The following is a 23669-nucleotide window of genomic DNA, read 5'->3' as shown; positions in this document are numbered from 1 at the left end:
CTAGACTCTAAAACACTAGTGATCTGCTTTTTCCTTGGGTCCCAAGTATGTCATGTTTTGTTCAGAGGTCACAATCATATGCGAATTCTAATATTATTTTTCACAAAGGTCCAACTCAGAGAGAGAGAGAGAGGCTAATTTTGCAATCTGTTAATATATATAAAATCCTCCTAGACAAAGCTTAAATTGGGATAACAAATTGGTTAATGGAGACACAAGAATTGTCCAAAATTTGGTTACGGAACAAGGAATGCTTTTATAGAACTTGGGCTTCACACAGGAAGTGGATACATTTAAAAATGATGTTGTTCCAAACTCAACAAAATAACATTTAAAATTTAAAAATGAAGTAACACCACTTCATTTTAGTAACTTCGTTCTCTCTACCCCCTCCTCCTTTACTGTATGTCTACCCAACAACCGTCCTTGATATCGATCGATTTAGAAGTTTCCAATTTGGATTTACAGGGAAATAGCACAACGGAACCGTGAAGAGCAAAAGCAAAAATTAAGCAGTCCTGAATGGAATATTTTATAATCATCCATGGAAACAAGCACAAACACCATAATTCTCTCTCTCTCTCTCTCTCGATCTCTCGAGAAGAGCTAGAGATACGATCACACACGAAATTAAACACGATGATCACTTTACCACAACCTTGAACCAACCATCATCATCATCATCATCGGCTGGCTGTGTAACTATGAGCAACGACAGTGAACCCCCCATCAACGGTCAAGTTATGTCCAGTGATATAAGCCGAATCATCGGAAGCAAGAAATAGAGCAGCGTCTGCTATATGGCTAGCTTTCAACACGATACCCTTCAAGTTGGATACAGCACAGACTTGTGCTTCCACGCCACTTGGATCCAGATTGTAGGCACTACACGACAGAGGCGTGGCCAATCCGAAAGGGGAGATGCAGTTGACTCTGATCCCATAGGCCCCCAGCTCACTACAAGCCGATCGGACCATACCCACCAGAGCATGCTTCGACGCGGTGTAGGCAAATGGCGCACAGCCACCGAGCAACGCTCCCACACTTGCAGTGCATATGATCGAGCCTCGTATCTTTCTTGCCACCATCACACGAGCCGCGTGCTTTATGGCGCATGCCATCCCGCCCACATTGATGCCCATGGTCTTGTCCAACTCTTTCATCTCCAATTCCAAAATCCCAGTTAAAGGACCCATGATCCCTGCGTTGCTGAACAAGATGTCCAGGCTTCCATACTTGTCCAAGGTGAAGGCCACTGTCTCCTCCACCTGCTTCTCGTCCCTCACATCACAGTGCTTGTATGTTGCTCTATCTATGCCTATAGAATCCACAACCTGTTGACCCAGTTCATCCTGGATATCGGCGATCACTATTAGAGCACCGTTTTGAGCGAATAATCTTGCAGCGGCCTCGCCGATCCCACTCGCAGCTCCGGTGATTAAGGCAACTTTGCCCTTTAACCTAAACAATATTATATTCATGAATCATGATCAGATTGTGACATTAATTAATTGTTCAAGAAATTATTCAATTCCTTCTCTTAATTGGGTTGGGAAATGTAAAGACTAGAGACGAGACAAGCTCGTCAAGAAGGATGGGATGATAAGAGAAATTAAGATGACTTTACCTTTGGCCAGACATTGCAGTAGGGGTCCCTGTGATGATCCTTTGGCTGTTGAGAGCTAACCGTAAGTGAAGATATGAGTCTTTAATGATCTTAGCTTTCAGCCAGGCTCACCATTTCCAAAGATATATGGATAAGGCACATTGATACCCTTGTGTTAATTTCACAAGACAAAAGCACCCACATGCTAACTTCACTTTGTCATTACAACCAAAGATGTGATGTCATCTAATCACTTAAGGGGTGGTTTAACACGAATGCTAGTTTCTTTAACTATGAGTCTATGAATTTGAATTTTGTTTGTATAAAAAAAATAAAAATAAAATAAACTATGGACTTTTCTATATATGGTCCTCGTGCACGCTTGATTAATACGCCACCCCAAGACTGTGGAAACTTGAAAGAGATAAAGTCAAAGGAAAATCCACCATTAAATCTACATGATTCCCTTTCGATGGTCTTGCTTATGCCACATCACCATACCTGATCCCTGATCAAAATCCATCACGTGAAACAAAATCCTCAAACAACTAATCACACATAATTTCAATCATAAATTCCTGGATTTTAGCCAATCTTCCATCAAAGATCCCATTTTGATGTATATAACACTACGACGCTCCTTGAACCTAAAACTTGTGATCTATACAAACCTAACATGATCAAACCCTTCCAACAACCTCATAATCCCAATCCATACCTACCTACCAAATCTTATCCCAAAATTCCCTTATTTGACCTAACATAAAGCCTAGATTTTGTTTTGGTGAATGTTATTGATCAAAAGCTAACCTAAGCCCTATTTGACCAATTAAACCCCACCAACAGGTTTAGTGACCCAAAGAATCCTATCACATCAAACTTCACAACTAAACACCTCCATTTGACTGCTGAAAAAGCAAGATTCCTTTTTGGGCCCTCTCGTTAATTGAAAAACCATAAGCTATGATCATGATTTGAATTAAATCAGTCAATCCAAACCTCCGATCAAAGATCCATCACTTCAATAGATTTGGGTTGTTTGGAAAAGACTAACCACCCAATTTCATTCCAAAATTCCCCCATTTGATCTTTCATTAAACAAAGATTCTATTTCAGCAAATCTTATTGATCCGAATTTGTCAGCCATAGATCTCAATATTCCCAACCCTGTTTGTCTGATCAGACCTCACCACTATATTCAGAAACCCAAAAAACCCAAACACACCAAATTTCATTACCAGATTCATCCGTTTGACCGTTAAACTAGAGAGATACCTTTTTGATGCACCCGATTAAACCACCACATTAGCTGTCCAACCTAGGATATTAAGTGGGTGGGGACTGATGTCAGATCCTTACTTAGCCCCATTAAAACATCTGGACCAGGGATTTTGAGCCTAAAAAGCTTTAAAAAACCAAAATACCAAACAGGCCCCCACTTAAAACCATGAAAAGGCAAAACCACTTTTAAAATCCCATCAAATTTACGTTTTTTGCCAATGTCAGCCCCAAATACGGGGCTGCAACGTCTGACACGCCCCAATCCCTCATTGGATGCACGAAAACCATAAGAAAACACCCAAAATTGAGAAAATTTGTTGCACAAACAATGAAGGGTCAGCTACAAGCCCTTCTCTCTCAAAATCTTTGCCTATTTCGGTGAAAAAATTCTGTTGAATCACAGGTACTGTAGCTGGGTGAGTTTCAAACCCATCTCCCTCCATTTCTCTATAAATAGAGGCCCAGCTTGAGCTTGAGGAAGAGAAGAAAAAGTTGCCCAACTCCTATAGCACACTTAGTTTGCTTGAAGCCCCGAAATCCTTGAAGCCAAGTTCAAGCCTCATCCCTTGTTTTCCAGACTCAACACCAGAAACGCATAGCCTAGCTCCTGTTCTATTCAAGTTTCATTTAAGGTCCTTTCAGCTGCTAAAAAGCTTGTTTCAAGGTCGTACACGAGAGGTAAGCCTCTCATTCCACCATCTCTTTGTTTTGAAGTTTAGTTTCAGGTTTCTTAAAGCCCCTAAAATACTGGGAAACTTGCATTCCCAACTTCCTCCAGATTGAAAAAGAGTTAGAGAGGCAAGGGTCTTAGGAAAAATAGTACCTAAGACCTGATAACATCACCTCAAATCAATTATGGGTAAGATGGGAACATTTTCGCCAGATTTCAGGAGCTTTGGACAATCTTATCAGTGCGTGTTTCTGTCAGAATTTGAGCCTAAATTACTCCTGTAGTGAGCTGCTATAGCAGCTTAGATAGAGGGGTTCCTAACACCTTCCCTCTCCCAATCCTTTGATCCTAAAGCCTTTCGATTCAGTGCCTTTCCTTAGTGGAGAACGGAGTGACTATCAAGGCTAGTAACCTGTTTTCCAAACCCGAAAATGAGGGCCCATTTCCTCTAAAAAATGGGTGGCGACTCCAACTCTTTTGAGCCAGCCATGAACTTTCTGGAGCTCACAGTGGATTGACATCTAAGTTGCCCTCCATCTAAGAGCATCTAGATCGTGCATATAAGATGCTCTTATCTAAATCTATATCAAAAGAATTGGCATATATCTTATACCAACAAAACATGTTCCTGCCCTTTACCAACTTTATCTAATACTACACATCTCAAAATGAGATTGGAACCCAGCATAAAAATGAGTCCCTCCATGTATCAGATTTGTGGTGTGAGATCATGCTGGTAGAGAGTTGAAACATGTTTTGTTGGTCGGGGATCTGAACTCATATTAGAAAGAGGAAACAGGGGAGGTAAAGGTTCCTCTTAGGTACCATAAAACTCACACGGACCTCCTTTTCCCCTCATTTCTCCCACATGGTTATTTATTGTTAAATTAAATCTATACTATATATAAAAGTGTAAATGTAGTGCGAAACTTTTTTTGGACTTAAATTACCCTCTATTTCTTTGTTTGAGAAAGAGTATAAAAGTCATTTTATTATAGATTTAATGTGAGCTTTAATGGCTATTATAATTACCATATTTATGTAATTAATCCATCTCTAATTGTAAGGGTTGAAAATGTAACTTCAATTATTACTTTCTAGCCCATTTAATCCCCTCTCATTAAGTCTTATACTTAAGTTATTGTTAAGCCCTTTATATTAAGTTATTTTTCACTAATAAATGCTACTAATTAGATTTATGCCAATATTTTAAAATTGACTCAAAAACAAAATCATTCTTTATTTAAGTGGTGGCTAAGCAATTCAACCATCTGAATCAAATTGGTCAACCTATGAAGTCATAGTTAGGTAATAAAGTTTTTAAAATAGAAATAAATATAGAAAATTACAAAAAATGTAGAAAAAATAGACACATTAATGATACTTTATTAATAAAATTGAAAAAAAATAAGCATAATAAACAAGACTGATTTTTATTGATAATGAAAATGAAGTACATAATTTAGAACTGACCAAAAATGAAATATAAAAATTAATAATATATAATTCAACTTTTGGATTAAAGGTGTTAACCTTTAATGCCATAAATAAATAATAAAAGTTAATAAAATAAAAAAATACATAAATTTTACAAAAGAAAACAACCAAGCACATGTATAATATCATGTATTTATCATATTAAACAAAAAGTAAGTGTGACATTAGAATTATTTTTACACAAAAATACAAAAACAATATAGAAACTTTTTAACACATCTATAATTCTATATTTACACTACTATTAAAAATATAAATAAGATTGTAGAACTTTCTTTTGGCTAAAATCAAGGTTTTAAAAACTGACCTAGAAATAGAATCGCTTTGGCTTCTGGTTTCTAAGTCAATGGTTCACCGGTCTAGTTTGAGCGGGTCAAATTGGTAAGATGTAAAATATTATGTAACCTTTTATTTTGACCATTAGGTTAGGATTAAGTTAACTTCCACCATATATATAAATTATTAAGAGAAGGGAGTGTGGAACTTTGAGAAGGAGTAGAGGTGATCATGGGTCGGGATGAGTCGGGCTGGGTTTGCACTTATGATAAGTGCTATAGCCTAGGCTCTGGCGTGAGGTTCTAGGCCTGAAACATAAGCCCTATATCATTGCCTCCTGCTATATCATTGCCTCCTTAGACAATCAAATTCAGAGGCAGTTCGATCAGATCGAACTTGCTAAGGACGTATTGGACAGTCTTAGGACAATGTACGAAGAGCAGAATCGTTCTACTCGGCAGAAGGTCTTGAAACAGTTCATGACCGCGCAGATGACCAAGGGCCAACAAGTTCACGACCATTGTCTCCGGATGATGGGCTATATCAACGAACTAGAGGCTCTTGGATCCGAGCTGGATCTGGTAACTCAGATCGATGCTATTCTCAACTCTCTGCCTCCATCCTTTAATCCATTCATCATGAACTACAACATGAACAAGCTGAACATCAGCTTGTAGGAACTCAGCAATATGTTGCAGAGGGCCGAAGAATTGATTAAAAAGGATGAGCCCATTGCCATGCTTGTTGAAACTGGCAAATCGGGCAAGAAAAGGAAGGCGAAGAGAAAGCCCCAGAAAAAGGCTACCAAACCCAAGAAACAGAGGAAGGACAAGGCATCAGATGCCTGTCATTTTTGCAAAAAGACCGGCCACTGGAAAAGGAATTGTCCTGCCTACCTGGAATCCAAGAAAGGTAATTTCGAAACTTGTGTTATAGAAACCAATTTGTTGGTAGCTTCTGCGTCCTGGTGTATTGACTCTGGGGCTTCAACTCATGCATGTAACTCACTGCAGGGGTTCAAGGTAAGCAGAAGGCTGAGTGAAGGAGAAGTCACACTCTACTTGGGGACTACTGCAACTGTTGCAGCCGCGGCTATAGGAACCGTGGAATTATATTTTAGAGAAGGAATAATTGTACTGAAAGATTGTCTTTATGTACAAAATTTAAGAAGAAATTTGATTTCTGTCTCAAAACTGTGTGCAGATGGTTATTCTGTCTTCTTTAGTAATACGATTACTATTAAAAGAAATAACAGATTCATCTCATACGGGGAACTGGAGAACGGTCTCTATGTTCTACATCCTTCTCTAGAAACTAACATAACCGAAACTACGTCGATTGAAAACCCCAAGAAGAGAGCCCGTGATACAGTTAATCCCACGTGTCTGTGGCATTACCGACTTGGCCACATCGGTGTTGACCGAATCACAAGGTTGGTAAATGATGGTCCTTTGGATTTTCTAGCTGTAGAAGATCTTCCCACTTGTGAGCCTTGCCTACAAGGCAAGATGACGAAACGGCCATTTAACGGTAAGCCTGAAAGATGTACAGGCACACTTGACCTAATACATACTGATGTATGTGGTCCCCTGAGTGTTAGGACACGAAATCAACACGTGTATTTCATCACCTTCACAGATGATTTTTCACGATATGGTTACGTGTACCTAATGAAACACAAGTCTGAATCCTTTGAAAAGTTCAAAGAGTTTAGACAAGAGGTCGAGAAACAGTTAGGGAGAGAAATTAAAGCCCTTCGATCCGATCGAGGTGGTAAATATCTCTCTGACGAATTCAGGGACTACTTAAAGGACAATGGGATAGTATCACAATTAGCTCCTCCTGCTACACCACAACTTAACGGTGTTTCAGAGAGGAGGAATAGGACTTTATTAGATATGGTCCGGTCGCTTCTCATACACTCAGAGTTACCCACATCCTTTTGGGGTTATGCATTAGAGACTGCGACTTACGTGCTGAATCGGGTTCCAACCAAATCGGTTCCGAATACTCCATATGAACTTTGGACCGGAAAGAAACCAAGTGTCAGACACTTGAAGATTTGGGGTTGTCCAGCACACGTTAAAAGAACAAGTGCAGACAAGTTGGAATCTAAGACCAGTCGTTGCCTATTTGTAGGCTACCCAAAAGGCTCTGTAGGTTACCTTTTCTATGACCCAAGTGAGCAGAAAGTGTTCTGCAATCGAAATGCGCAATTCTTGGAAACCGACTATATCCTGGACACCCATCGTCAGGAAGTTGTTCTTGATGAGGAGAGCTCAGGAGCAGTGGGAGATGTTCCACAAGTTCCAGGTAGTGACCAACTTAGAAGATCCACTTGGGCATCCAGGCCACCAGTCCGTTATGGTTATGACCAGGATAGTTACCTGGTGGAAACCTTGACTAGTGAGGAGGATCCCGTGACTTACGTGGAAGTTATGTTGGACATAGATTCCCAGAAGTGGGTGGAGGCCATGAGGGCAGAGATGGACTTAATGGAGACCAATGGAGTCTGGACTCTAGTAGATCCACCCTCTGGGGTAAAAGCAATCGGTTGCAAATGGATTTACAAGAGGAAGAAGGGCCCCGATGGCAGGATTGAGACCTTCAAGGCTCGTCTAGTGGTGAAAGGGTACACTCAGAAAGAAGGCATCGATTATGAGGAAACCTTTTTGCTTGTGGCCATGCTTAAATCCATTAGGATCCTGCTAGCTGTAGCAGCATACCATGATATGAGATTTGGCAGATGGATGTCAAAACTGCATTCCTGAATGGAAATCTTACTGAAGATATCTATATGCAGCAGCCGCAAGGCTTCATTGCTGCAGGTCAGGAAAACATGGTATGTAAACTTAACAGATCCATTTATGGGCTTAAGCAAGCTTCTAGAAGTTGGAACATCCGTTTTAACTCTGCTGTCAAATCGTTTGACTTCGAGCAGAATCCGGATGAACCCTGTGTCTACAGGAAGTACAGTGGGGATAAGGTTACCTTCTTGGTTCTGTATGTAGATGACATTCTACTCATTGGGAATGATGTAGGAATGTTAACAACGGTGAAAGTATGGCTTTCGCAGCAATTCTCCATGAAAGATCTTGGAGAAGCCTCCTATATACTGGGTCTTCGACTCTATAGAGATAGATCGAAGTGGATAATAGGATTATCCCAATCTGCTTACATTGACAAAATAGTCAAAAGATATAGCATGGAAAACTCCAAGAAAGGAAATGTTCCTTTCAGGCACGGAGTCACTCTCTCCAAGAAGATGTCTCCCAAGATTTCTGAGGAGATTGATGGCATGAAAGACGTTCCCTATGCCTCTGCCGTAGGGAGCATCATGTATGCCATGCTGTGCACTCGTCCTAACATTGCTCAGGCAGTGAGTGTAGTAAGCAGATTTCAGGCCAACCCAGGGCAGGAGCATTGGACTGCTGTGAAAAACATACTTAAGTACCTTCGAAGGACAAAAGAGTTTTGTCTGGTGTTCGATGGTAGCTCACTGTAGATCCAAGGGTATACAGATGCCGATTTCCAGTCAGACCCAGATGATAGAAAGTCTACATCTGGATATGTTTTCACGATAGGATCGTGTGCTGTTTGCTGGAAAAGCAGCAAACAGGGGTCCACTGCAGACTCCATGACCGAGGCCGAATACATTGCCGCAAGTGAGGCTGCCAAAGAAGCTGTGTGGATGAAGAAGTTCATTCACGAGTTGGGAGTTGTTCCGTCCAGCACATCACCCATCCCATTGTTGTGTGACAACAATGGAGCCATTGCTCAGGCTAAGGAGCCACGAGCCCACTCGAAGTCGAAGCACATCGAGAGGAAGTACCACGTACTGCGGGAGATTGTTGGTAGAGGGGACGTCCTAATTCAGAAGGTAGCGTCAACGGAAAATGTAGCAGACCCATTGACAAAGCCACTATCACAGAAAGTGTTTGAGAAACACGTGGAAAGCATGGGACTCCGGCTAGTACCTAATTGGACCTAAGTGCAAGTGGGAGCTGTTAGACAGTTTTGTATGCCCTTAGCTTCAATCAGAATGATGTACTTTATGAGTTTATTGTAAATGAATAAAGATACATATTTGATTCATGTTCCCTTCGTATGTTTCTGTGTAATACCCTTAAACTGGACACTTAATGAGACTCGTGTTAGTTTAGAATGTTCACAGCCAGTGGGTCGGTCTGGGGAGACCTATCCTGACAAGGCTGACATTGTAGTGCCACCAAGTCGGTTGGGGTGGCCTGTCTCAGCTGCCAGGGTGAGACCCTAGGCACATACAGTGTAGGATTAATTGAATCTTTGAACTGGGCCAGATTTCCAGTATTGCCCTGGACCTTGGAGATTGATGGGCAAAACTAGAAAGTTACACCCGACCCCTAAACTCGATTATGATACTGCACTAGGTGTCGGATTGGGCTATCTTTGATGTACCAATCAATGAGATCCTTAGTGGGGGTCAAAACCTGGGTATGTTGGGACAGTCCGAGAATTCATCTGAGTGGGTGATCATAGTGATAGGATCAGCCCCTTTGTCGGACAAAAGTAATGATCGGGGGTGCACTCTCACTGATGGAAACCAAGACTGCCGGCAGCCGATTTCAACCGTTGAGATTTGTTTTGAAAAATATATTTTATATAAGATATAAAAGTATATATATGGTTTCTAAAATGTTTGCAAGAAGGTTTTAATTCCCGGGATCCATATAAGTGGAGAGTGCAACACTGTTCCTTGCAGCCGAGGGAGAGGTCCTCTCTTGTCGAGCAGTGTATGATCGTTATGGGCTGAGAGGTTAAGTGTAAGATCATTGAGGATAATGCCTGATGGGCTAATCTTGCATCTGCCCACAGTCCCTGGGTGTTACAAGGTGGCTTGGCCCAGGGACCACTTAGTGTAAGTGTTGGGCCCATAGAGCTCATTTGATGGGTTTCAGGGGGTACACTGTCTTCAGCAGTGCATTCGGCCAGGCCTTGTAACAAAGGCTGGGCTAAACCCATGTGGCTGATGTGTAGATCAATGCTTGGGTCCCACGCCATACAAGGAAGCCCAACTGGGCAGCAATTTGGAAGGTTTTTTGAGTACATAACCTAAATGGGCCTTAAGCCCATTTCGAACTGGGCTGATTTGATCAGTCATTCAAAGGGGGCGAATTCTGAAGTGGGTTAGCTAAAAGGATTGGGCTTAGACCCTATCCACTCAGAGAGTCCAAGATCTAAATAAGATTTAGATCTGGAAACCTCCTAATTAGATTAGGAGACAGCTGATCTGATCTGCAGATAAGATAAGGATTATCCCTTATCACTAAGGGACTTCTAACCCAAATATGATTTTGATTAGCAACTCCTAATCTGATTAGGAGCTGAACCCTTTAAGATTATAAAAGGGGAAGGGGGCGGCAGCCTTGAAAAATACAATAACATCAATAGCATTCTTCTCTTTAAGAAAGAGAGATTAAGAGATTTCCTGCATACTGCGAATTCTCTTCTGCCGCCACCCTCCTGCCATTGCCATTCCTTCAGTTCGATCTCCAGTTATTGGGAGCAATCAAGATTGGATCTTGATTTCAATCTTTTGGGAAAAGATTGATTGGAACTGTACTCACAAGCCGTTCAGTTGATTCTTGCGAAGGGTCAAGTTCTTTTGAAGAACATTGCTGATTCTGCTCCATCCTTCACTGCGCCATCTTCAGTGGGAGCAGATTTTGGATTCTTCCTTGGGCGTGAACACCTCCATTGGGAGATAGTATTTCTCCGTATCAGGTATAATCCTCTCCCACTCCTTTTGGTTCAGATCTGGTTCAGTTTATGGTTCAAGATTGATCCTTGAAAATATGATTTTCTAAATAGGGAATACGATTCCTAGTTGAAGGGAGAGATAAAATTTTTGAAATTCGCCCCTTATTCTGCAATCTTTGGGCGTCCATAGGATGGATCTCTCATCCTTTCATCGTTGACCTAAGCATCGAAGTGCCCACATTGGAAAGCATCCCGGACATTTTGATCTCTCTCTTCTTGCAGCTCGACCAGGTAACCTACTCAGTTCGACATCCAAGTTGTCTGTCAATAGGGAGCCCCAGATCGCACATCATCAATTGAAGTCGTCTTTGAGAACACTACACAAAGCCAAGTTCTCACATTTCTCTAATCCTAAGCTCAATGGTATCCTTAAGCAACAATGACTTCAATAACGCTAATAAAAATGCACGTATTGATGATGCTATCACAAGGAGGCAAAATCTGAATGACCAACCCAGGCAAGCTTTAGAGATCTGGCCTAAATAGTCCCCCAGCCCTAATTGCAAGGTCGGGCTACAAATCGATCCCTCCATGGCTCCTGTGAGAGTTGGCGGCCAGCTGATTGTGGAGCTGGCATCGCAGGTCAAACCTCTCATGGTTCCCATGAGAGCTGGTGACCCACAAACAGTAGTTCTAGGTGCACGTGTAGCACATGTGTGGAATTGACCTATGAACACATACCTAAGAGGGTCTCCCCGTGATGGCATAGATGCAATTACGGTTGATGCCTGACTCCTAGATGCTTTAGATGCACCCACAGCTTCAGTACGACTTATCAGCTCGCGGGGTGAGCGTAGTTCTGACCTAGTCAAGTCGAACTCTGCTTCTAGCACTCCAACTAAGGCATACTCGAATGGATCTCAGAGGACGTCAACATTTCATGGCCGACCTGATAATTAGAAAAAAGGGAAAGGCAAGGAAAGGAAGATTTCAGAAGTTCCATTTATCGAAGAATTCCCTACAACCAGCAAAAAATAGAAGATAGGTTGTAACAATTTCAAATTCTACCGAGCTCACTGGCCTAGCGTATAGCAGTCCTAAAAATGTTTTTTGGTCAATTGTTTTTGGATATCATATCTTCTCCATTTCATAGTCAAACCCTATATGGTAAGACAGATCCTCCGCTAATCATCATTCTTGTCACCACCCTCACCATCATACTCATTGTCGTTGTCCTCCTCCAGAGTAGTTGCATCTTACTCGACTTATTAGGTCAGATCATCTAGAACTGACCTAAGCGAGATAGAGCTCAAGTCAAGGTCCGGGTATAGGCATCGAAGAAAGCAGTGGCATAGCTTGAAGCCCCTCTTCAAAGAAGATACCGCTGTTTCAATTCTCTCCTATTCGAACTTTGAAGATTGGTGAAAGCGCTCAACAACAATAATTTCGGCTAAATGAATATCGCTAAAGTGCCTGGCCTGCTGTTCTTGGAGCTTGTCGTTCAAACTAGCAATCATCTCCCTAACTTCTTTTAGCTCGTGATTCATACTTGCTCTAAGGTAACAGGACCGCTTCCGGTCCTCCTTGGTTCTAAGACGGGCTGCTTTTAGCTGAGATTGGAGGGTTTCTATGTTGGCCCTCATCTTGCGGGACTCGAACCTCAAGGCAGTGACCTGATCCAAGATGTATACCTGAATGGCATTCTGAATGATCCGTGCACCGAATTCAAAGGGATCAAGCTCATGATACACGTGGACATCTTCAAGAAGGAGAATGCCCCTTCCCATATGGGTCATGAATCCGATCAATGATCAAGAAATTGACCCGAGGTACGAACAGAAAGATCTCTGGGCTGTAAGGAGTCATTGCCTCATCGAAGTGGGATGTGCTCACCAGTTGCAATGGAGTAACATGAGTAGGATTGACCTGAACCGAGTCGCTGTCCTCCTCCAGGTCAACCGCAACATAGCGACCTCCACCAACCTCTCTTCGACCTCGTAGCTAGACTCACCAACCGCCCTCCTCTTCTTCTTAGATGGATTTCATGATGTGTTTACGACTGAAGAAAAGTTAGTCATCTTTGCAACAAAAAAAAAAAAAAAAAACTCAATTGAGGGAAAAAGGGCAAGAAACAAAATTTGAAGGTAATGAAAGTGGTGTGACCTACCTCATTGGGAACCTTCTTTATATAGCCCCATGAAGAAATTTATATCTAAGGGGAAACTAAGATGATAGATAAGAGAAATGGTGCCTACAATGGTCCTGATTGAGTTCGGGTGTAGTTGACCCAGTGCCAAACCGTAGTGTCGGAGGATTTCACAGATAAACGGATGATGGGGAAAGCAAAGCCCAGCAATGAGGACTTCCTTGAATACATAGATCTTGGTCCGTCAATGGCTCACGGATATTGCCCATCCTCGGGTTGGATATAGTCAAATTATTAGGGATCTTATAGGTGGTAGTTAGATCCACAATCTCCTCGTTGGATAGCTCGAAGGGCCCGAAACCTATTCTAGATGAGGCTTGCTGAGAGGTCAAGGCCCCTCTAAGGGATCCTCTTCGCTCTTGAAATGAGGACCCCCCTTGGCTTGAGCATACGGGTAGCATTCCCTCTCCGACACACTAGATATGACTAAGGGGAAATAGAGACTCACCAACGAGAAGAGGAAAAAGATGGGGTATCAGAAACTGTCATCGTCGAGCCAAAGATCATCAAAGCTCCACCAATCTTCTCCCCAGCATAAGTCCAGAATTGAATAGCGAAATGGAGCCCTTGAGGGTCCCCCCAATTTACAGATAGAAGCACAAACTACTGACAGACCAGATTTGCCCAATCCAATGGTCCAAGAAGAATCCCACATTCGAAATTTTGAAGGGCGCACGCTTCATAATTTAAATTTTGAAGTTTCAAATTTTAAAAAGCCCCACATTGCCATAGATCAAATTTTGAGAACGCGCCCTGTTTCGAATTCTGAAAAGTGGTGCCCTATTTCAAGTGCATTAGATTGGAAATGTTGTCTTCGCGCCAATAATAGTTTGATAGGTCAGCCAACCCAAGCGGACTGACTTGACTAACGTCCAGAGTAGGTCACCTTGGGCCTCATCTTCAAACATGCTACACCCTTTCCCGAACTAGCCTCGGCTCGAGTGTGGGGGGCAATTGATGAGGGGTGATTTGGCCCTCCGCTGACCTAGCAACACATGACATCCATCTTCTCCGCTTGACACCTCAGCGCCATGCAGATAGTCACGTATCTTGCCAAGTCAATGAGATGCACCCTAGAATCAGTCCAGGGCACTTTACACATATCTCGGACACCTCGACAGGGTAGCTAACATCACCTCGTCCAGGGCCAACCAGTGGTACCTCGTTATTATTGGTCCAAGGGACCTCGGCGTGAGGAGTGACCTCCTTCGCTGACTTGCCAACCTATGGTACCTCGTCAGTACTAGTCCAAGGGATTTCAGCATGAGGAGCGACCTCCCTCAAGGACTTGCCGACCTAACTGAGGTCTAGGTGGCAAACTACGAGACGTACTTGCTGACTTCCTTCGCAGGCATCCCATCATTCCCAAGTAGGGGGTGTAAACGGATCGAATTCGAATTGGATTAGAAAATCCAATATCCGAATTCGATTCGATATTCGATAGATATTGAAAATCAATATTCGAATTCGTATTTGATTCAATTCAAATTTGATTAATAAATTGTTTTAGACAATTAATAAATATATAAAATAAATATTTTATTGATATAAAGTATATAAAGATATAAATTATTTATATAACTTAATTATTATATAAATTATATAAAATATTTTATATATTATATATAAGAATAAATAATCGGTCGAATTCGGATATTTATCTAATCAAATTAGGTCATATCCAAATTCGAATCCAATTAACTAGTTGGTATGAATAGGATATCTGAATTCGACCGATTAGATATTCGAATTATTCAAATTCGATTTGATTATATCGAATATCGAATTCAAAATTGGATTTTTGAATACCATTGACACCCCTATTCCCGAGTCCTCCAAAAGTCAACTCCCATACTGAATGTTTTGGAGGAAGGCACAAAAGCCTAGTCTACATGCGAAACTACCTCCAAAGGACTTCAGACCGATCAACCATGTCTTCTTGGATATCTCTGACGCGACGCGTAGATCTCTCGCCAAACAATGCCTATATAAAGGTCTCACTTCCATCCTTAGGAGGTATGTGAGATTTAGCTCTCTCGCTTTCCAGCTCTCAATACACTCATCTCTGACTTAAGCATTGAAGTGTCCACACCAGGAAAGCATCACACACACTTTGGTCTCTCTCTTCTTACAGCTCAACTAGTCGACCTACTCAGTTCGACATCCGAGCAATCTACCAGTAGGGTGCAGATCCTGCATCATCATAAAACATTACATATATATAATATTTTATATTAAATGACATATAGCATGCATATAGGCTTACTTTATACATTATATAATATAAATTATACATGTTATATTATAATATTTATATATAAAATATATAAAATAATGTAAAATAATGTGTACATATATATACACACACATTATATACAAAATATGTATGTTTAAATATATGCTGGTTGGGTTAGGCCTGAATAAAACCCTTGTCCAAGCCTGAAATTTCTGGACCGGGATGAGCTGAAATGATCACCCCTAAGAAGGTGAATTGTTTGCCCTAATGTTGTAGAACTGTTTGCCCTAAGAAGAAGAAGAAGGAATAGTCGACGACAGCTATCTCCTTGTTCATTATCACTACGACTTAAATACCATGTGCCCTCTTCTTAATCTCTCTAAACCTCTCTCAAATCCTAGATTATTTGCTTCATTGGAGTATCTTAGATTTTAATATAAGATTGATATTTAATCTCCCATCTCTTGCATCAATTTTTCAATTTTATTCATTGGAGTTGCAATTTTTTTGTTGTTATAATTTAAAAAGAATCACAGAAATGAGAAAACTCAAAATCAAAATGGAATAACTAAAAGCCCTAACTAATTTTGGCTATTAGGAATAATTGAACAAGATTTTGAGATATGAAAGTTTATTTTATCATTTTTTAATCTCTAAATTCTTTTTTTCAAATAAATAAAAAATTTGAAATTAGTTTGAAAGCAACCTAAGAACCATTAACCATGTCGAATCAACAGTTCCCTAACCATTTCAATGGTTTTTTTATAAAATAGCAGTTTAGGGCCAATACGGAACCGATGACTTGACCATTTCTTGGGCCAAACAGTTCGACTGTCCGATCTGATCTGATTTTTAAAACATTGACTAAAATACTCATTTTTTGAATTTAGTCCCTATTTAATTGTAAGGTTTAAATTGTCAATTGAACTACTATTTTTCACTTCATTCAATTCCCTCTATTTAAATCTTACATCTTTTTTATAAATGAACAAAATAAAAAAGATCTATATCTATACTATTTATAAAAGTGTGGATGCAGAGTGGAATTTTTTAGACTAAAATTACCCTCTATTTCTTTGTTTGATAAAAGGTATGAAAGTCACTTTATTACAACTTTAATGTCAACTTTTGATGGCTACTAAAATGCCCATATTTGTCTATTTATTACATCTTTAATTGTAAGGGTTGAAAATGTAACTTCAATTATTACTTTCCACCTCATTTAATCCCTTTCATTAAGTCTTATACTTAAAGGTATTAACTCCCATTTTCTCTTATTAAATCCTATATTTAAGTTATTTTTCACTAATAAGTTATTTAAGTTATATCAATATTTTTAACAATATGAACCCATATATTTTAAAACTGACTCAAAAACAAAACCATTCTTTATCCAAGTGGTGGCTACGTAATTCAACCATCCGAATCAAATTGATAAACCTATGAAGTCATAGGTAGGTAATAAAATTTTTGAAATAAAAATAAATATAGAAAAAAAAGATACATTAATGATATTTTATTAATCAAATTAAAAAAAATAAGTGTAATAAATAAGAATTATTTTTATTGATAATGGAAATGATATATATACATTACAACTGACCAAAAATGAAATTGTTTTACTATTTGACAAAGATCAATAGTCCAACTTTTGGGTCAAATGTGTTAACATTTAATGCCATAAATAAATAAAATACATAAATGTTGCAAAAAAAATTTAGGTACATGTATAATATTAATTAATTATCATATCAAAGTAAAAGTAAGTGTGACATATCAGAAATACTTTTACACAGAAATATAAAAAATATAAAAAAATTGAATACATTTCTAATTCTATATTTACATTACTATTAAAAATATAAATAAGATTTAGTCTTTATTTAATTATGATGTTTAAATTGTAAATTGAATTACTACTTTTCACCTCATTCAATTCTCTCTACTTAAATCTTACATTTCTTTGATAAATGAATAGAAAAAAAAAACACCAAAAAATATAATATCATAAAAAAATAATCTAACCAAGTAGGTAGACTATCAATGATACTTGAAATTTTACAAATCGGTCTAATTATCAAATATTTAGATGAGGTGTTTTTGTAATCATATTTGGATTTTGCAATATGCACCCAATTAATAATAAAAATAAAAATACATATTTATAGAAATTTTTAGAATTACCACATGAAAAACACGTACATGCTTACTAGTTATTAAAAATACAATAAATCAATGAATCAGAACCCTAATCCGAATCCAATGTAGCTGATTTTTTTTTTTCAAATTGGGAAACCCTGACTTGCAGGCCAAATATGACTACAACTCGGACTGCAAGTTTAACACATTTTGGAGATCTTCAAATTTTTAGTTATTCATTTTGTAATTAGTTTGTTATATAGGCTCCAGACTCAAAGCTTATTGCTTCCACTAGCTCCAGTCAACTTTTGACCAATCAGTGGCACTAATGTATAAAAACTCTACATGCAATGAGAGATTGGGCCAAACTGATCAGTCTTAACATGCCTGGCCTGGCCGGACTTGTCCCAGATGACCAAGGGGTTGGCATAAAATTAAGTTAGCCCAGAACGACCTCATAAACCCTATCTAGCCAAAAGTTGCCAGTGCCCACTCGAAGTTAATTAGCTGACTTTTTATGCTGCCAAATTTACTCAAACCAAGGCCATAAGGCCAAAAGCCTCTATATACCAAGAGAAAATCCCTTAAACAACCTATTAAAATCTTGCTTATCTCATATTTAATTTATTTTCATTTTGTTTTAGGCTACTTCAAATAGCAGTTAATCCTACAAAAACTCTTCTTCTGTAGAACTGAAAATCATTTATTCCTGAATCAACCAACCTAGAGCTAGCCCCATATAAATACTTGTGGGTTTATTCATTTTACACTTATCACCAAGAGCTGCTTAACAAACATCATTTAACAGAGTACCAATACATATCAACCCCCTCTCCCAATAGGCAGAGAAGATTAATTAAACGTATATAAGGCCACGGTGATCGTTTTTGTACGTAGTCCACATACAGTCGAACATCGTCATATATAATTGGCAAACTATGATCTGTAATCAGAGGAAGGTGAGAAGATGAGGAGCTCCTTAGACTGTAACCATGGTTTCACCGCTACAATAGCATCAAACCTCTGGCGAAAGCCATCTCGGAAAGCCTCGATATACAAGTAATACTTGATCCCAGAGATCACTTGTTGCTTGGCCGTTAAAACCTCGGAGAACATCAGATCTCCTCCATCACTGAAGCTGCCATGGCCACGCGCTTCAGCTTCTTGGTGCTGCTTTCTGTTGAACTCATCCACCGAAAACCTCCCCAGTTCTTGAACATCGTCGTTGCACCCCACGTCTTGGACTTCAGTCCATCCTCCTACCATTATTCTTCTGCCATGAACGACCCTCCAAGAACAGCACAGAAACACACACAACAAGACCAACAAAAACAAAGCAGAAGATCTGATGGGCGCCATGATCAACAGATGGGTAGCAGAGAGAGAGAGAGAGAGAAAGAAGTAGAGAAGAGATGAAACTGATTTGAGTGGAACGAGTTTCATTACTCGTGTATATAACTATATATAGTGTGGATGGTTGAGATTTTTGTGGGTGCTTGCTTCACTGTCTGTCTTCTTTTGCCGAGATGACACGACACGGGTCGAGACGTTGGGGGAGCAAGAACGGCGTGCCGCGTCTTCTACTTACTCATACGTAACGACAATCAGCTTTAGTGGGATCAGTCAGCAGTGCAGCCGTGAAGTTCTCTTTTTCCGCTTTTTGCCCCCCCTTTTCAAAGTATGAACTAAGGGTCCGGCACTCCGGCCGGTTGGTTCCCCAGTCGTAAGGGTGGTATCAATGGACCGGTTTTGGATTGGACCCGTCCAAATCAACAAATAAGACATATTGAATTGGAGTTCAGACTTAAATGGTTTAACGTATTTACTGGATTGGATTGGACCCGGCCCATCTATAATAAATTTATATTGGATTGGATTGGACTGAGAGCCAATATCTGGTCCATTGATATAAAAGAAGGAATATGGGTGTCAATGGACCAGGTTTGAGTTAGAATTAAATCAACTAATCTAAATTAAAACAAATTTAAATAGATTGGGTGGTCTAGACTTTGAACTGGACCGGTCCAAAGTGGTCCAAATATCCATTGGATTGGATTGGACATGGTCCATTTGTAATGGACTCACACTGGACTGGATCTGATTGGACCAAATCCAGTTCAATTGACACTCAGTCAGTCGGAATTGAAATTGAAATTGGAATCAGAATCCTTGGAGTTGGAATCTGAATGGTCTATTCCAATAGTCTGTTTCGTTCAGACAGGAATAAGAACAAAAATTGGAATCAGCTAGAATGGGATTTCATTCCCAAGAGAGAGAAAATTGATGAGGGGTGATTTGACCCAACCTATCCATACATGGACACATGGGCGCAACCTGCTGATTGGACATCGATTCAGCATTTTCTGCCACCTCAATAGGACAGGTCATCTTGGGTACCTCGATCACCTCGTCCAGGGCCGAGGTCCAAGCAGCTCATTGAAGGGAAGGGAGATCCATCATATGGATGGCCGAACCATGTAATGTGGTTGGGCGAAATTTCAAAAACTTTCTCTCCCTTTCGGGAATCCTATTCCCTGTTTAAGAAAAACTGCATTTTTCAAGGTTCGCTTTTGAAACAAACCAGATTAGATCTGTAACCAAAATAAAGGAAGGGATATACCTGATATGGAATCCACAAACATAGCTCCCAACGTAGGTTTTCACGCCCAAAGAGGTCACTAAATCCTGCCTCCACTGAAGACGACATAGCTAAAGATGAAGTAGGATCAGTAAAGCAGTTCTTCCGTAAGAACTACAATCCTTCAACAAGGATCATGCAAGGGAATGTGAGCACAACTTCTGATCTATTTTTTCTAGCAAAAATCAGAATCAAGATCAAATCTTGATCATTCCAAGACTCTAGGGATCGAAATGGGTAGGACGGAAAGAACAGAGGAAAGAACTGGATTCAGCAAAAGTGTTTAACAGAAGGAATTCGCCCTCTATTTATAACCTTTCTAGATCAGCTTCTTAATCCTATTAGGAAAGAGTTCTTTGATCCAAATCTTTATTTGGATCTGAACTCTTAAGTGGATAAGACTTATCTTATCCTCTTGCTGATCCAGATCCAAATCTATATTTGAACCCAGATTCGCCCATATTTAATTAATCAAATTAACCAAGTTCGATATGGGCTTTAGGCTCATTAAGTTATCAGGCTCACTTCCCTTTTAATTTGTTGGCTGACTTGTCTCTCTTTGTATGGTGTGGGACCCTAACATTGATCTCCACAAAAGCCATATGGGTTCAGCCTAACATTTGTTACAAGGCCTAGCCGAATTCACTACTGAACACAACTAGACATGTTCATGGGCCGGGCTCGGGTCGGGCTTTTACTCTTCATTAATGGAAAAATGTTAGGCCCGAGCCCGAGCCCGCCCGACCAACGGGCCTACAACTTGGGCCCGAGCCCGACCCTAATAAAAAGCCCGAAGCCCGACCTAATAAAAGAAATTAGAATTTGCAGTGGAATTCCCATAGAGGAAAATTACTGCCATTAATTTCTAGTTTAGTGGGTCAGAAGTGAGAATAGCCATTTCAAAAACTAGAAAAGGTACACCTCTTGTTTTTAATCTTGACCTTTTTGCAGTGGAATTTGGCGATACAAACTAACTTTGGTTGTTTTGCCATTTGAATCTCTTTGCGGTTTAGGTCTTTGAGCAGGTCTGTATTTTGACATGTAAGAGTGGATTTGGCAACCCTAGAACGAAACCTTGCTATGCAGCAACTTTCAATTCAAGAGTAATTTGTAGTATGCAGGCATTCGAATTCTGTACTTCTCTTTAATGCAACTGACAGACACTGAACAATAGCAGCACTAGACAAGAACATGAATTGGGGTATTGGGGTTTGATTGATTTTAGCAATGTGAAAGTCAGCCTTTGGATTTGTTGTAAGTTATGTGCTAAAGTCCGAAATCGTGGCAGTTTAGAAAAGCTACCAAGAAAGAAAAAACTGCATTCAAGACAAACAATAGCATTCAAGCAAGATGATCAAGGCGATTCTATAACACCAATAGAACAAGCTTAGTTTGTTTACTGTTTTCTACAGCTTCCTCAATTTTCTACACATAGAAGCAAAACAATAGACATGAAAATTAACTACATCAAATAGAAAGGCCCAAATAATAGAATAAAATGGTAAAGAGGACTCATCGCCGTCGCCAGTGATTGTATTCGCCGGAGAGTTCACGGTGAGTCGGTGACTGTGGTCTGTGAGCTGCGAGCCTAATTTGACAATGATCAGTTCGCGTCTGAGAAAGAAAGAGAGAGAGAGATAGAGAGCTCATCACTGCCGCTGGAGTTGTTGCGCCGGTGAACGTTCGTCGTCTCACCGGTTGTGGCTGCCTGAGAGTGTGAGGATGAGAATTGTGGAGTGTGGAGGATGTGGAGATTGGAGAAGAAGGGTTCGGCTGGAGAAAAGAAGGGAAAGAGGCAAAGAGGTGAAAAAAAGAGGGGTACTCGACTAGGGTTTTTACTTAGGTTTAATTATAGGTCAGGCCGGGCCAGGCTATTTCGGCAAATCCCGAGCCCGACTCAAATTTATTACGGGCCGGGCTTTTTGGCCCAAGGTTAAGCCCGCGGGCCCATATACCTGTTCAAGCCCGTCCGGGGGGCGGGTCGGGCCGGGCCAGCCCGTCGGGCCACCCAGCCCATGAACAGGTCTAAACATAATGAACCCCTAAGCCCATCACTAAATGGTCCTTGGGTCCAGCCACCTTATAAAGGCCCAAGGACTATGGTCTTAAGTGAGATAAGCTCATTAGGTCTGTAAGCCCTAAATAGTCTTACACTTAACCTTTCAGCACATAATGATCAAACACTACCCAACAAAAGAGGACATCTCCCTCGGCTGCAAAGTACAATGTCACACTCTTTGCTCAGAATAGATCCCGGGAATTAAAACCTTTGCAAACCTTTTTCATAATACATAATATATATATATATATATATATATATATATATCTCTATATAAACATATTTTGCAAAACAGATCACAAACAAGTTTGAAATTCACAATTGATAATTTAGGTTTCCATCAGAGAAAGTGTTGCCCCTAAACATTCACTTTGTCCAACAAAGGGGATGATTCTGTCACTATGATCACCCACTCAGGTGAATTCTCAGACCGCCCCAACATACCTAGGTTTTGACCCCCGTTAAGGATCTCACTGATTGGCATATCAAAGACAGCCCAATCCAACACTTAGTATAGTACCATAATCGAGTCTAGGGGTTAGGTGTAACTTTCTAGTTTTGCCCATTTGTCTCCAAGGTCCAAAGCATAACTAGAAAATGGTCTGGTTCAGAGTTTCAAGCAAACCCACACTACATGTGCTTCAGGTCTAACCCTAGCAGCTGAGACAAGCTGCCCCAACCAACTTGGCCGCACATTAGTGTTAGCCCTGGCAGGATAAACCTCCCCAAATCTATCCAACGGCTATGAACATTCTAAACTAACACAAGTCTCATAAGTGTCCAGTTTAAGGGTAATTACACATAAACATATCAAATATAACATGAATCAATTCTGTACTATTATTCATTTACAATAAATGTCAAAAGTACATCAATCTAATTGGAGATAAGGACATACACTGTCTAACAACTCCCACTTGCACTTAGGTCCAATTGGGTATAAGCTAGAGTCCCATACTGTCCATGTGTTTCTCAAACACTTTCTGTGTCAGTGGCTTTGTCAATGAGTTTGCCACATTCTCCACTGATGCTACCTTCTGAATTTGGACATCCCCTCTTCCAACAATCTCCCACAGTACATGGTACTTCCTCTCGATGTGCTTCGACTTCGAATGGGCTCAGGGCTCCTCATCCTGAGCAATGGCTCCAATGCTGTCACATAATAGTGGAATGAGTGATGTGCTGGATGGAACTACTCCTAATTCTTGAATGAACTTCTTCATCCAAATGGCTTCCTTTGTAACTTCACTTGCGGCAATGTACTCGGCCTTGGTCGTGGAATCTACTGTAGACTATTGTTTGCTGCTTTTCCAGCTAACTGC

General features: G+C 40.2%; 1 protein-coding gene and 1 pseudogene across 1 annotated transcript; both read right to left on the bottom strand.

Moving 5' to 3' along the window:
• Positions 1-508: 508 nt before the first annotated feature.
• LOC148803203 (short-chain dehydrogenase reductase 3b-like) lies at positions 509-1784 on the bottom strand. Its single transcript, XM_088904522.1, has 2 exons — positions 1628-1784; positions 509-1461 (listed from the first exon to the last, which is right to left on the bottom strand). Exons 1-2 carry the CDS (start codon positions 1639-1641, stop codon positions 684-686), a joined length of 792 nt encoding a protein of 263 aa, XP_088760648.1. The 5' UTR covers positions 1642-1784; the 3' UTR covers positions 509-683.
• Positions 1785-18380: 16596 nt separating this feature from the next.
• Positions 18381-19093, bottom strand: LOC104587976 (cysteine proteinase inhibitor B pseudogene; annotated as a pseudogene).
• Positions 19094-23669: the final 4576 nt, after the last annotated feature.

Source organism: Nelumbo nucifera, chromosome 1 (assembly GCF_055504915.1).
Source record: "Nelumbo nucifera cultivar China Antique chromosome 1, China Antique-T2T, whole genome shotgun sequence".
NCBI lineage: Eukaryota > Viridiplantae > Streptophyta > Magnoliopsida > Proteales > Nelumbonaceae > Nelumbo > Nelumbo nucifera.
Note: the sequence above shows the minus strand (reverse complement) of the source record. Positions and strands in the feature narration are given on the sequence as shown.